Source organism: Python bivittatus, unplaced genomic scaffold (genome assembly GCF_059951505.1).
Source record: "Python bivittatus isolate LINGU-HERP-01145 unplaced genomic scaffold, Pbiv_v1 ctg000430_np1212, whole genome shotgun sequence".
Taxonomy (NCBI): domain Eukaryota; kingdom Metazoa; phylum Chordata; class Lepidosauria; order Squamata; family Pythonidae; genus Python; species Python bivittatus.
In genome coordinates this window covers 2,062,739-2,077,831 of record NW_028277071.1, presented here as the reverse complement: position 1 = coordinate 2,077,831, position 15,093 = coordinate 2,062,739, and the positions used below count along the sequence as shown (strand labels likewise).

Below are 15,093 nucleotides of genomic sequence, written 5' to 3'. Positions count from 1 at the left end.
CTTTATGGAACAGTGAGGACAATATTTTCTACGCATTGCTTTTCCTTGGGGGTGTACAGTCTATTTTTGGACCTTGTTGTTAAGATTATTAAATTGAAATGTAGCAAAAAATGTTCTGACAGAGGAATTATCCACTCTTGAAGTTTGTTTCTACAGAACTACCTGCATATCTTGTCCTTGATCTTTGCTGTAAAGGAGATCAACAAAACTCCTAAGATCCTGCCAAACATCACTCTGGGCTTTGGCATATCTAACAGCTATTTCATGGCTACGTGGACCTACCTTGCTTCTATGGAGCTTCTGTCTTCACATAGCAGATTTGTTCCCAACTACAAATGCAGCACCAACGAAAACACAGTATGTGTTATTGCAGGACCCAATTCTCATATCTCTCAGGTTATGGCAGACATCCTGAGCATTTACAAGATTCCACAGGTAAGACCTGCTCAAGAAAAAAACAAAGTTCCTATTGATATGTGCCTTCCTCTTTAATGAAATTTCTGTATTCGTTGTAATTAATGGCAATCAGAACATAAATAAAATTTTGCCACACAACACTTTCATATTTTCCAGTCCTAATTTATGGAAAATCGCGCTAACAGTTTGAGGGAAAGATATCTTGTCTCCTATTTAAAAAGTAGGAAATGAGATAAATCCTCTTGATCTTAAGAGAGATTTTTCTTTTAATTTGAAATATTTTTCTGTTGTTTTCCATGAAAGTTCCATAGCAGTGAAGGTAATAACAAAAACTAAAATAACAAGAAAATTAAAACATACTATACATTTAGAAGATCAAAGTGGTACAGTCATAATAAAGAAGCAAAATATGGCTGAACAGTGATTTATTCTTACAAATGATTCAAAATAACATTTTGGCTTGTCTGCAGACAAGTATGGAAGAGGCTGTTCCCTTGAAGCTATGAAATCTTTCTTGGTTCATTGTTATCCCTTTCCTTCATTGGAATCTGGAGCAAGAGCTCATCATCAATTCTGAGATGGGGATTGGAAATTGAACCTTGGAGGCAGCTTAAGTTATCAAAAAGATACAAAAGCAATCTAATCCAGTTAAAATAATGGACTGGAGTATTACTGCCATGCCAAATCTAATACAGATTGCTATAGATCAGATAATCTCAGTCACAAGAGTTTCTTCCATGAAAAAATATGATTGTTTCAAGCAACGCATTCATTCTGGAGCATCTGTCCCAGCATTTCATATCCAGGAATATAGCTCCATCGGTATTCTTAGGAAGGAAGGAAGGAAGGAAGGAAGGAAGGAAGGAAGGAAGGAAGGAAGGAAGGAAGGAAGGAAGGAAGGAAGGAAGGAAGGAAGGAAGGAAGGAAGGAAGGAAGGAAGGAAGGAAGGAAGGAAGGAAGGAAGGAAGGAAGGAAGGGAAGGAGCAAGCCCAATAACTGGAATGCTATTCACCCCTAGGAAAAAATGGCAGAGGTAGAAAATCATTCATCTTCAAAGAGAAGGTGCAGGGAATTAAAACCGTATTAATTTATCTTTTCAGAAATACAGGTTCTGTGAATGAACAAAAGACCTCCCTTACCTGCACTCCTGTGTCTGACATCGTATGAAATCACTCATGATATGCTCTCAAAATTCTAAATATGTCCCTCAGCCCCAAGAGACTCGGAACTCCTTCACTGGAGTATTTCCTAGAGAGCTGTTAAGCAGTGAAACCATGAACCTCATGGAGGCATGGGGGTTCCATCACTGGAGATCTTCAAGAAAAGCTTGTGAAACCATCTGTCAGGGATGGTATGAGGACTTCTGCCTCATATAACACTTCCAAGGTTCCTTCCAACACTATACTCTATGGTTCCACAAAAGAAAGTTGACTGTGTCTAGTTGGTACAGGTCACTCATAATGATGATGCTTGTTTATCAAATTTCTGTTCTTGAACTTGCACTTTCAGAAAATGTTATCTTATAAACATGATGAGTTCCTTAGCAATCTTATAAAGTTGTTGTTAGAGAGGTCTACTATTATGTAATAGGTTTTGTGAAGTAGTGAGACAGCAACAAGATAGTGCCAATACTGCATTATTATTAAATTCTTACATAATGGAAATTCAGTGTCACATATCCTTAAGGAGAAGTTATAGAGATCAAATTCTGCCAATGCACTCTTTTCCCAGCCACTTATCTCTCCAGCTTTCTCTGAATAAATGTGCAACAGGGTTGCACCAGCTATGCTGTGGGGAACTTCAAAGGGAATTAGATATTAATGGTTCAATTAGTCTTTTGCCCCTATACACAAATTAGATGAAAGCCAGTTCTTCAAAGTTCCCAAGTACTCCATTAGTGGTAGAAAAGAAGCAATTGAGGAAGGTGGGGATAGTGAATATGCTATCAATCAATTCCTAAATGTAAAATAGCGTCCTTGTTGTTGATTACATCAATCCGGAATATCTCCTGTTATGTAGCACAGAAAGAGTCTATCTACATAATATTTTGTTTTCTCAGACCTGACACATTCTGTACACACTGAAGATGATCAAACTGCATCGTAATATTTTTGGAAACAATGGATTTCCAAAAATGATAGCTGTGTAGTGCCATTAACTTCATAGAAATTAAAAGAAGACCCTGATCAAGTATGAATAAGCCCTGAAAATCAAAGCAAAAATATGAATTGGTCAGGTTTAACAATTTAAAAATTATATGAAATACTGTAATGGTAGTGGGAATTACTTTGGGAAACAGGAGGAAGAGCCATACACTAGACAATAATCATGCAAAAGGTGTATCAGCCCACAGGAGAAGAGGGGGTGTGGAAAAGGTTTCAAAAGGGACCCTCACTAGTTTTCTGGAGAATTAAAGAAAAGTAGGGAATAATAACAAAGGGCTAGCATCAGACTTGCAAGACTGATCACACTGCAAGACCTCTGAGGTAGTCCAGACAAGAAGCACAACAATGAATATTAGCTCTATCATTATTGTAAGATTACATCAACAGAATCTTGCAAGACTGAAAGTATTTAGAAGGGTCCCTTCTAAAAGGCTTCCCATGACCCCTCTGCTTCTCTGGAGTGGGATACCTTTTGCATGATGGCTATCTAGTCTACGGCTCTTCCTCCTTTCTCCCAAGATTTGTTCCCAATACCTATGTATATGTTTTATTTTCTATTTTCTTTTTTCCCTTAGCTCACATATGGCTCAGCTCCAGTGATGGATAACATGATTCATTCAGCTTTCTTTCATCAGATGTTTCCAAATGAACATCTTCAAATTATGGGGATCCTCCAGCTGCTGCTGCATTTTAGGTGGACCTGGATTGGGGTGATTTGTCAAGGAAATGAAATTGGTGAAAGATTTCTGCGGGAAGTCCTTATCATGTTTTCCCAAAATGGAATCTGCTTGGATTATACTGAAGAGCTTCTGCTCGAAGCTTTTTCAAATGAGCTGGGAGAAAAAATCGATAATTTTCTCAAAGTATACAAAATCATTATGACAGGTACTTCCAGTGTTGTGATCGTATATTGTGAAAACCAGGTCATGACTCTTTTCAGAATGATGTCCTCTGTTTCAGAAGATTTCAACATAGCAGTTGAGAGAAAAGATAAAGTTTGGATTTTTCCAGCCCAGATGGAATACGCTTCAATTCCATTTCAAAGAGACAGGAGCATGGAGTTCATCCATGGTGCTCTTTCTTTTGCAGTTTCGTCAAAAGAATTATTAGGATTCAATACATTTCTTCGGATGAGAAATGGTGTTCCAAAAAAGGAAGACAGTTTTTCAAGGGTCTTCTGGGAACAAGCCTTTGAATGTTCTTTCTCAAAATCTACTTTAAACCCAAACTCAGAGAAATGGTGCACTGGGGAAGAGAAGCTGGAGACTCTTCCAGAGTCTGTTTTTGAATTGAGCATGACCGGGCAAAGCTACAGTATCTACAATGCAGTCTATGCTGTGGCACATGCTCTGCAAGCTATGCTTTCATCCCACTCCAAACACACAACAATGGCTGGTAGTGGGAAACAGAAGCTTCTCAATCAACAAGTGTGGCAGGTAATCTGCTATATTTATTAATCTAGCAGAAGATATTGCTTCCATATCTACAACTATCCACAAATTATGTAGAAACCGATTTAAATATGTTTGGAGGAATGACTTAGATGGACCAGAATGTCTACATCTTCCCATTTCAAATGGCTGGTTTCTCCCTCCCTCATCATTTTTTATTACACAAAGTTCCAGATATTTTGATTACTGTTTATATTTGTATTTTATATGGACTATCTATAATATTATTAATAAATGCTACCAGTTCTGATTTGTAATAATAAAATTACTTTAGTTATCTGGTGATCAAAGTGTGGGTGCAACTATTGTGTCTCCTCTCCCATGTCATTGTTTAACCTCCCATGGAACTTGCCCATTAGTGGTACTACTGTCACTTCTAAGATGGAGTCCTCATGTTTAGAAATGGTGGGAGAAGCTCTCCTTCCCCTGGAGAAATTTAGGAAAATGGTGCACCCACTTTCTCTCTCAACACATAGAACAGAGAATTTTGAATGGCCATTTGTGCTTTAAAGATGGATGCATAACTATGAAAGGGAGCAACAGGACAAAATGTTGGTGATTTCAGGCCCTGAGAATGAAAATTACAACACAGAAAGGAGGGAGACAGTGGTGAGGAAGGAGATAGAAGAGAGTGCCAAATGGTAGTAAGGAGGAAGACATGCTACTGGTGGTGGTGTCATGTACCTCTGGGTGATAGCCATGAAAACAGGACTGTTAGCCTCCCTTAGTACTTCTCTGTCTCTCCTGGTGATTCTTCTGGCTGCTGCTGATGGAAGTGATGAATTTGCACTATTTTTATCATACTTTGGGAGCACACAATGTCTTCTGAAATAATATTGCTGCATATTTTTGCCATTCTTGTATATCTTTATTAATCACTGTCATGTTCTTCCCTTGAGCTTCATCACTACCTGAGAAAAGTCTCATTTAACAACTGTGCTGGAGAAAATATTTACTTTGACCAGAATGGGAAGGTTGCAACTGGCTTTGACATTATCAACTGGGTCACCCTCCCAAACCAATCCTTTCTTAGGGTCAAAGTTGGAAAAGTAAATCCATCGGCTCAACTAGAAAAACTTCTCTCTCTATTGGCACACAACATTGTCTGGCCCAACCTTTTCAACCAGGTATCTTTTATTCATTTTTCAAAGACTGGCTCACTTCTCATCCTGCAATGATCTCTGAATAGGTTACTTCAACAGCTGCAAAAATTAATGAATCAGATAGCTGCTGATCAGTTTTGAAACTACAGTGAGAAAAAGGAACATGAAAAGGTTACGAAACATTTTTTTTTTTTTTACCCCAAGCCAGAACACAGACTTCAGTGCAATCTAGAACTTTGGGAATATTTCTCACAAAATCCATCAAAGAATGCAGCAATATTCTTGATGGACAGGACTTTGAAGAAGACTTTGCATAAGAAATAGTAACTCAACATGCACCTACCTCTGAACTTATTAGCCCTAATCTTTGAGATCTATTAGATGAAGAAGAGATTTTTCCGTTTACATGACTCATTATGCCAAAAGGATATTTGAAGGGATCAGACAAGCCTTGCATACTAGCATACAATGTTTCACAACTCTAACCTAATCAAAAAAAGCAAAAGAAAAGACTCCTGGAAGATGGTAATTTCTAGATTGCTAATGTTTAAATTCTGAATGCATCATACTTTCTTTTATTAACAGACACAACCTCTTTCTTTGTGCAATGACCATTGCTCCTTGGGTTATAGTAAGATCAAAATAGAAGGGAAGCCATTTTGCTGTTACAAATGTCTTCGTTGCCCCGAAGGGAAAATTGCCAACCAGACAGGTAAGAGTTGTCATGGAAAAATGGTTGATATCTATTAGCTCTTAAGGTCAATAGGTTTAAAGCACTACCCAGGCTTCTGACGTTGGGGCATTTAGCCCTACAGACCCTGAGGACAGAGATGGTTACCACAACAACCAGGGGATTGTCCCAAGTCAACATGGCCCCAACTCATAAAAGGGGCAATGGCCCCTGACCTAGTTTTTACCTCAGAACCACTAGAACATTATCTGAAGGCTCGCAGGCTTTGGGTTACAATGGTTGGAATATGGAGTATGGAAGTATGATATGTTTGTTGTTGACCAGATCCACCATCTTGTTACTCTTATATACTCCCTTTTTAACATATTATATTGTTTTGTTTTCATACTGTGAGCCAGCCAGGATCAACTGGAATCAGTCAATGACTAAGTAGAATAGAATAAGTAAGTCAAGGATAACAAATACCTTTGTCTTAGTCAGATTCCTTTCTAGTCACCATAAGTCTCACTGCCAGTGCCATTAAGAGGGAGGAAGGACCTAAAAATTTGCCAACCCCATGCATTTATGGATACAAATGACATGAATTCTAGCAACATGAAAGTATTCCTTGTTCTTAGGCCTTCCATCTAAGGAAGTCACACCAGATAGTGCCAGTGAGTGTGAGGTTTGCCCCATTTATATACAGTAGCTTCCCTGCCATTTTTGGTGGGGGTGTGGTTTTCCCCTTGGTAGTTCCTTCATCAGAGTACTGTTTCCTGCTTCATTGGTTGCCTGATATTAATCCCTACTTATCTGAGTGTTGGCTGCTGGAGAAGATGTGCTCTGGTCTTTTTCTTTCCTTCTTAGTTTTTTTATTGTCTCTTTTCAACAGTGTATAAATGTGGTTTATCTCTATCTTGTTTAACTTGTTTCCTCTAAAGCAACAGTATAAATTGGGGACTCAGCTAATTTCAAATGTACAGACAGAATGAAATCATATCTGATTAAGTCAAGTCACAGTATTTTCCAAGGACCTGTTCTCAGTCAAAGAAGTTTTAAAACTTCCCTGGCCTGCAGCCTTCCAAATAAGTTGGATTTCAAATTCCCAAATTCCCAGACTTTGAGATGAATATCTGGAAATTCCAGACACTGATATACAATACTTCTAAAAGTTGGGGAAGGCTAAGCTAACTCCGCAATTTTATGTGCTTGACAACTCTATTTCCTCTTCCAGGTTTAGATGACTGTTTCCCATGTCCCAAAGAAAAATATCCTAACAAGAACCAGGCTCTCTGCATTAAAAAACTCACAACTTTCTTGTCTTACAAAGAACCCTTGGGAATCACTTTGACTATTGTTGCTTTCTTCTTTTCTTTCATCTCAGCTGGAGTGCTGGGGATCTTCATTAAACACCAGGACACTCCCATTGTCAAAGCCAACAACAGGAACCTCACCTACATTCTTCTCATTGCTCTCCTGCTCTCCTTCCTTTGCACTTTGCTCTTCATTGGCCAACCTGACCAACTGAAATGTCTCATGCGACAAACTGCTTTTGGCATCATCTTCTCTGTAGCCCTTTCTTGTATACTGGGGAAAACAGCAATTGTTCTTCTTGCTTTCATGGCCACCAAGCCAGGCTCCAAAATGAGGAAATGGCTGGGGAAAAGGCTGGCCAACGCTATAGTCCTGTCTTGCACTCTGGTGCAAGCCACCATTTGTAGTGTGTGGCTGGCAATTTCTCCCCCATTCCCAGATTCAGACATGCACTTGGTGTCTGAAGAAATTGTCCTGGAATGTAATGAAGGTTCAGCCATCATGTTTTATACTGTCCTTGGTTTTATGGGGTTCTTGACTTCTTTCAGCTTCACAGTGGCCTTCCTAGCTAGGAAGTTACCTGACAGCTTCAATGAAGCCAAATTTATCACCTTCAGCATGTTGGTCTTTTGTAGTGTCTGGATGTCATTTGTTCCTACCTATCTGAGCACCAAGGGGAAGTACACAGCAGCCGTAGAAATCTTCTGCATTTTGGCTTCTGCAGCCGGATTACTGGGCTGCATCTTTTCCCCCAAATGCTATATCATTGTTCTGAGGCCTGAGTTGAACAAAAAGGAGCAACTAACAAAGAAACAAAAGTAAATTATTTTTCTCTGCATTTTATGATGTGCTGCACCTGCCTCTTCTTTATAGTGTTTATGAGGCTAAAGACAGAGAGGCAGAGGACCTGCAAGTTTAGAAATTATGACTAATTAGAAAATTTCCATAAGCTGGACCCTAGAAGGAGAATCTTTGCAGGAACTGAGATTTTACTGGAAAACAGAAATATAATTTGTATATTATCTATAAAGAAGTTGTCCAGACAACTGATGAACAGAGGGAGAAAAGAAGGAAAAGGCCAATCAGTTAATACATACATAGTGTATGGTGAACTTTTTCCTGTATTTTGATGCAAACGTTAAATTGTGAAGAAGCAGAATATCGAAGGAAAGTTTTAAAAAAAAAAAGTAAGAAAAATTTACATTCCTCAAAGTTGATCTCTGAAAACCATATTAAATCTGGCCACATGTTGATTTTAATGGATATGAATGAGAAGTGGCAGGATTCGAGGATGAAAAATAGGCCTTCAAACCTTGTTTTGCAAAGATAGGTTATATTTATTCTTCAAATATCTCTTACAGGTGTGCAGATGTTCTAGCACTGGCATCTGATACATAGTTCTACATGCCAGATAATTTGATTCCTGGATGTAAGAAGAGGAATTGGGATGTAAGGCACTCTATGCTACCCAGGTTTCAGAGACCCAAACAAAAACTTGAGACGAGACTTCTGTAAAAGTTAACAGATGTATTTTGGCCAAGACACAACTGGGTGAGCCCAATCAACACCGTGGCAATGAATGCTGATTGAAACCACATCTGGCAAAGCAAACATTAGAGGCTTTATAGAAAGGTACAGGTGTAAAAAAATTCAAATCAGATAGTGCATCCTCTCATGCCCATACAAAGGATTTTTGGGATGGTCTAGGGGAGGGGTAAAGGTGGGTCCTAAAGAGGTAAATCTGAGTTTAACTTTCATTTTCTCGTTACTAAGGAAACATCCTGTCAGTCTTTGTTATCTCTTTGTTCCTCTTTGAAATTCAGGGTCTCTCTCTTGGCAATTTTCTTTGCCTGGTACCAAGCTAATTTACAGCTTGTTTATTCAAAGACAGTCAGGCATCTAACAGATAATTGTTTCTAAAGGAAAATGGGGTGGGGGAATGCTGTACTCTTTAAAAAGCAAGTTGCAAGTTAAATTTTTAAACATAATGTGAGATAGAGTACACTATTAAATGTTATACATTATGTGAAATATATAGAGAGAGTATAAAATTGTGTATTAAAATAATGCCCTTCAGGGAGTATCAGGTGGAAAAAGATCCATATGGTTTGCAGTCACAGTGAAGAATATAACAACTTGTGAAAAAGTCATCCCCCACCCCACCCCCTAAATAAAAAAAGAAAAGCAACTCACCAAACAAATTTGGAAAGGGGCTCACTTTAGGTGTTTAAAGGCCAGCTGGAGAAACTTCTGTTCAAAGTATTTCAACTACTTGTTTTCAGTGGGAACATGTTGCAGTGGTAAGAATCAGTAGGATCTGATCATCTCTGGATATAAATTTAGTTGAAAAAATAAGAAAGATTCTAACTGCGAGTACCATTAACCAAAAAATCAGAGTTAAACAACTTAGATTGTTATGAAAGACAAGCCCTCCATAAAAATACTGTGGATGACAATATCCAAATGTCCAAGGGTAATTTAATCATGCTGTATTAAACACAATGTACAAAAGAAACTTTGGTGCTTCAAGGAAGCTCATATTATTATTTATAGGGCGACTGTTCTATTTCTTAAATAGCTCGTATTTTTTAAAGTTTCCTTTAAAGTCATTTTTCAATCACTTTAAATATTTTTATTGCTTTCAGGCTCCTTTTCTTGTAGCTTCTCTCTCCTTATTCGCTGATTAGATTTTAAGGAGAAGCTTTATTTTACTTTTTGATTCTTTCTACCTTCTATTCTGTCTCTGATGTGTCTGTGTATTGCTGACTGCTCTATTTCTGTGGTCTTAATTTCTGTATATCTCTACTGTTCCTCTCTATAGGGCTATCCTCTTTTTTTCTATGGAGTTCAATCTGTTTTTTACCTTTTTAAGTTTCTGCTTTCTATTTCTGTTCTGTCAAAGTCTTTTTCTTTTTCTTCCGCTGAACTGCTTGTGTGTTTCTGGCTGGGCTTATTAATTCTTCTCCTCTTCCGAATCTTGGCTCCATCTGAGGGAAACAGTGTCAAGAACTTTTCCCTCAGGACAGTCCGAGGGGAAGAAATAAACGCCTCCCTCTCCCCAGTTTTCCCAGCTGCTGCCTCCTTCTGGGTGCTTCTCCTCATCATGGCCGTCTATCTTTTAGTTTGCTTCTTTACTTTGAGTCCTGGGCTTTGGCGCTGTTTATTCAGACTCTTCTTCATGAGGCCTGTGGCTGCAAAGGTGCAGGCCACCATCTTGTCTTCTCTCCTCCTTCTTGCCTCTTGCCCAATGCTGTTGTTTGATTGGCAGCTTCTGTTGATTGGCAGCTGGGTTGTCCTGACGATGGGGGTGGGCCGAGAAGGGAGGGGGAGGAAGGAGCACAGGTGCTTTCGATCTGCTCAGGCAGTCTGTCCTCCCACGCTGTTGTTTTAGTGGTAAGCCTGTTCAAGGGCCAAATATATCTTATTTCATTAGTTTATTTACAGAAACCAGCAAGAATTTTAAACAATCTGTTTTTGAACATTTCTCATCCAAATTTAGCAGTCCAATCTTGGACCTGGGGGAGTTTTGGGGCAACAAAAATGAGCAGAGAGGTGATATACATGTAATCTGCAGGTTTTGCAGTGTCTACCAGTGGTTTATCCCATCAAAATACTTCAGGATGAGTTCTTTGTATGTTGCAACATTACATGGTACACAGTACTTGCAGGCAAACAAATGTTAATTATTGTTTCTATTTTCATTGTGAAAATCACCAGAAATGGAATGGGAAATTGCTGTATACTGTCACATTTGAACAAATGAAATGCACTGCAAATATTCCAAGTGAACTTTATCAAAAATTTGGGTTTAATCCAAGTATGGCTGCTCATGTCTTAATTCCTGAGCATAAGATAAACCATCTGAATGTTACCATTTCTTTCTTAAACCCAGGAAAATGCAAATATAGTGGTTCTCTGCAACAAATAGTATAAAATGTTGCTTTTCTTGAAATACATGGTTTTTCCATTGGACTTTGAATTGCTTTTTTTGTTTTTTTCTGAATAGGCTGGATCCATTTGATTTTTTTTTTTTTTTTACTTTCATGTTATCAATATGCCATAGTTAATTTGGGTTGTTGGTTTTTTTTTGCTTTAATTTATTTTATTTTTTTATGCCAGCAGTCAAGAGATTTACAATCAGTTGTGATAAGCATTTTTCTTTTTTTCTTGGAGCTCTCCTATAATTATTTTATTGATTGACTGATTGATTGATTGATTGATCAAATTGATATGGCCACCCATCTCACAGAGAATGACTTTGAGCAGTGTACAACAATTAAGCAAAACAACAATATGTAAAAATTATAAAAATATAAACATTATTAAAAATTAAAATATTATAAAACTTAAACATATACAAACCACAAGGCACGGAGAGAGTAAATATATCAACCATAATAGTGGAGCCATTGTATGATGGCTCCAGCTCCCTGGAACCCCCAGGCTTGGTGACATAACCAGGTCTTGCAGGATTTCCAGAACATTAAAAGGGATGGAGCTAAGTTGTCTTGGGGGGGGTGTTCCATAAGGCGGGCACCATAGCAGAGAAGGCCCACCTTCTGGGGCCCACCAACTGTGGGTGGTAAGTCCCTAACAGGTGGTATCCACAATTTGCCTTCTCTGCCAGATCTAATGGGACAGTCTGATGTAACTGGGGAAACACAGTCCCTCAGATAACCCAGTCCCATGCCATGAAGGACTTTAAAGGTTAAAACCAACATCTTGAGTTGGACCCAGAAGCAAACTGGCAATCATTATGCAAACCCAGACCATGATTCCTGCATTCCCAAAGATATAACCTCCCTATCTTCTGAAGAACCTTTGCAGGGTTACTTTAGTGATTTTTGACTTCTCCCTTTCTTTCATCACAGCACTGGTGCTCAGGATCTTCATTAAGCATCAGAAAAACCCCATGGTCAAAGCCAATAAGTAGAACCTCACCTACACTCTTCTCATTTCCCTTTTGTTCTCCTTCCTCAGTGCTTTGCTTTTCATTAGCTGCCCTCTAACAATCGCATACCTTTTTTGACAAGTTTCTTTTGGTGCCATCTTTTCAGTAGCTGTTTCTTGTATTGGCCAAAACCATCATTGTAGTTCTAACTTTCATGGCCACCAAACCAGGATCCATAATGAGGAAATGGATAGGGAAGCCACTGACCAACTCCATTGTTCTTTCATACTCTCTTATTCAAGCTATTCAATTATTCAAGTATTGTGTGGCTGGGAAACTCTCCCCCATTTCCTGATCTTGACTTGCACTTAGTGGCTATATAAAATATTCTTGAATGCAGTGAAGGGTCAACCACCATGTTTTATTCTGTGTTGTGCTTCATAGGATTTCTCACTTTGGTTTGTGAGAGGAAAAAACTGATTTATTAATACTTAAGGCCTTTGTTAATTGTAACATATAAATAAAACAAGCTTATAGAGCAATAAATAAAATTGCTATGTGGACTAAAGTTTTCAGTCATGGACAGGAAGTTAGAAAATAGATGGACAAGGTAAAGTGCTGATAGAAGGAGTGTGACAGGAGAAATGGAACAGGGAAGTATGGTAAAATTAGCACCAAGGACGTTATGATTCAGTTGCAAATCCTGGGAGTCATGTCTGTGGTCTGCAGTTTTTGAGGATAAAAAGGATTGCAAAAAGGGGGTCGGGGCCACTCGGCCAAGCTGTCTTACCTGACAGCTTGCTCGTGCTGGTCCTCATTGCAATGTGAATCTAAGTGAGTACCTTGTATGCTATTGGTTGAATTTTATTTGCTTATTGAACTAACATTTAATAAAGCTTTTAGAACTTTGAAGTGACTTATGTTCTGGTGTGTCTGTCTCCCGTATTTAATGAGGTTTTTCCCCTGACAGGTTAGCTTCATGGTGGCTTTCCTAGCCAGGAATTTGCCTGACAGCTTCAATGGAGCCATCACTTTCGGCATGCTAGTGTTTTGCAGTGTTTAGCTGTCATTTTTCCTAGCCTACTTGGGAACCAAAGGGAAGTCCATGGTGGCTGTGGAGATCTTCTCTACCTTAGCATCCAGTGCAGGATTACTATTTTGCATCTTTTGTTGCAAAAGTTACATTATTATTATGAAGCCTGGACTGAACAAAAGATTTAACTTTTGTATGGAACTCTTTTCAGTCTCTACAACTGCTCCTCTGCACATTGATGCTTGAGATATCCTGTGTCTCCTGATCATGCAAATACCTTGTACACTGGATGATTTAGAAAATGTTCAATTTACTTTTTTATAAAAACTTTTGTTTTTTCATTTCCTTTGCTTTTGGCCATTAAAGATCTAGGTACTCTTTTTCTATCCTACTAAAGAAACACTAAAATTGAATTCAAATCCAGGAAACATGTTCACACATTTTCAAAGCTTCAGAGAAACTGTACCATTGATTGGCAATAATGATAATTATTTTCCCCATGCAATTATGAAGTTAGCAATGTTGACTTCTCCAGTTCCTTGGGGAAGTATAAGATCTATTGGAAAAATAACAAGCCAGTATTAAAGCATGTTTACCTATCATTCAAAGCTAGAGCATGAAAGCAATAATTCTTCATTAGTTGGATTGCAGGTCATTTGCACAGAACAGTCATGGCTTAAGTTCTAACAGTCAGCAACCACTTAGGTTGAACAGTGCTAGAAAGAGACCTTGCTGGGTCAATTCACTGCAGTGTGATTCATAGCCAGAATAGTTCTTGAAAGATGATAACATTGGTGTTGCTGATATTAGTGCTGCTTCCACTGGCAGTGTGCACAATTCCTAGCTTTAGATGTAATGTTAGTGAGCCTCTTCCTATTCATCATAAATATTATAAGTCTGGAGATTTCATAATTGCTGGCATCATTTCTCACACTTACTACTTTTCAAATCCTACTTCATATGAAAAACGCCCTTCTTCTGCACTCTTTGGTGATTTTGTGTAAGGCACTCAATTTTATTTGTTTGTTTTTTGTTTATTTATTTATTTATTAAATTTGTATGCCGGCCATCTCCTCCGAATTAAGGATTTTCTTAATCCTACCATATGTGTGTTCCAATTATATTCTAGGTCTGTTTCTCTGTTGTTCTGTGTTGGAGGGGACTTTGTCGATCCTGGTTTGTTTTAGTCATTTCTGAGAAAATATTGGATACTGTTTCCCTTTTCTTCTTTAAGAATGGTGGCAGACTCCTATCATGATGAATTCTACCTTCAGGTCCATTTTTATGCTGGTTCCAGTCCTTATACACTAATAGTTTAAAAATGTGAGGGTTAGGGTTTTTCAAAATAACAGTCATTTGTCTGTGATGTCCCTCCAAATTTTGTGAGTTTCCATCCTAGGACATTTGGAAGGGAAGCAGATTAGGAATTCTTCACTGTGAGATGTATCTGCAAATTATTACTTTTTTTCCTGCTACCCATACTACTGGGTGATAGATATCTTTGACTTTTAAGAGAATATTTTGAAAGAGTAGAAACAAGTATGCGTGCACATTCTAATATAATTTACTTCCCAATGTTGTAAACTGAATGAAAAGCTTGTTTGTGAGACTAATTATCTCCTCATTGCCCTCACCCTAATCTTTGTATGCTCCATGCAAATGGTCTAAATATCTTATACTACAGAGGTTGAAGGATGGAGAGGATAAAAGGAGAGGCAGTTTTAAACTTGCCCTGCTATATACAATAATTTCAGTCTTAATCTGAATGTTCTGCACAAGTTGAAGAATGAGAGGGGAATAAGAAGGACAGGAAGTTCAAAGTTGGCATCTAAAATACAATATTCTCAGTCTGAATCTGGGTGACCACCATTTATTTGAGGGTGACAAAGGGAGAAAATAAGCCATCCACTATGATTGTCATGGATCCTGTAGTTGTTGCTCTTTTTCCTCTAAAGAGAAGATGGCCGATAACAGAACCAAGAACAGATTCACAGAGAGTCTCCCAGAAGATACCAGAGTTGTTTTGTAACCTTCCCAAAAGTTATGATC

At 38.3% G+C, this 15,093-nt stretch overlaps 1 protein-coding gene across 1 annotated transcript; it reads left to right on the top strand.

The window, feature by feature from the left end:
- Positions 1-150: 150 nt before the first annotated feature.
- Positions 151-7,942, top strand: LOC112540029 (vomeronasal type-2 receptor 26-like). Its single transcript, XM_088144086.1, has 4 exons — positions 151-435; positions 3,158-4,018; positions 5,722-5,848; positions 7,041-7,942. The coding sequence occupies exons 1-4, from the start codon at positions 265-267 to the stop codon at positions 7,940-7,942; spliced, it is 2,061 nt and encodes a 686-aa protein (XP_088000212.1). The 5' UTR covers positions 151-264.
- The last annotated feature ends 7,151 nt before the right edge of the window (positions 7,943-15,093 follow it).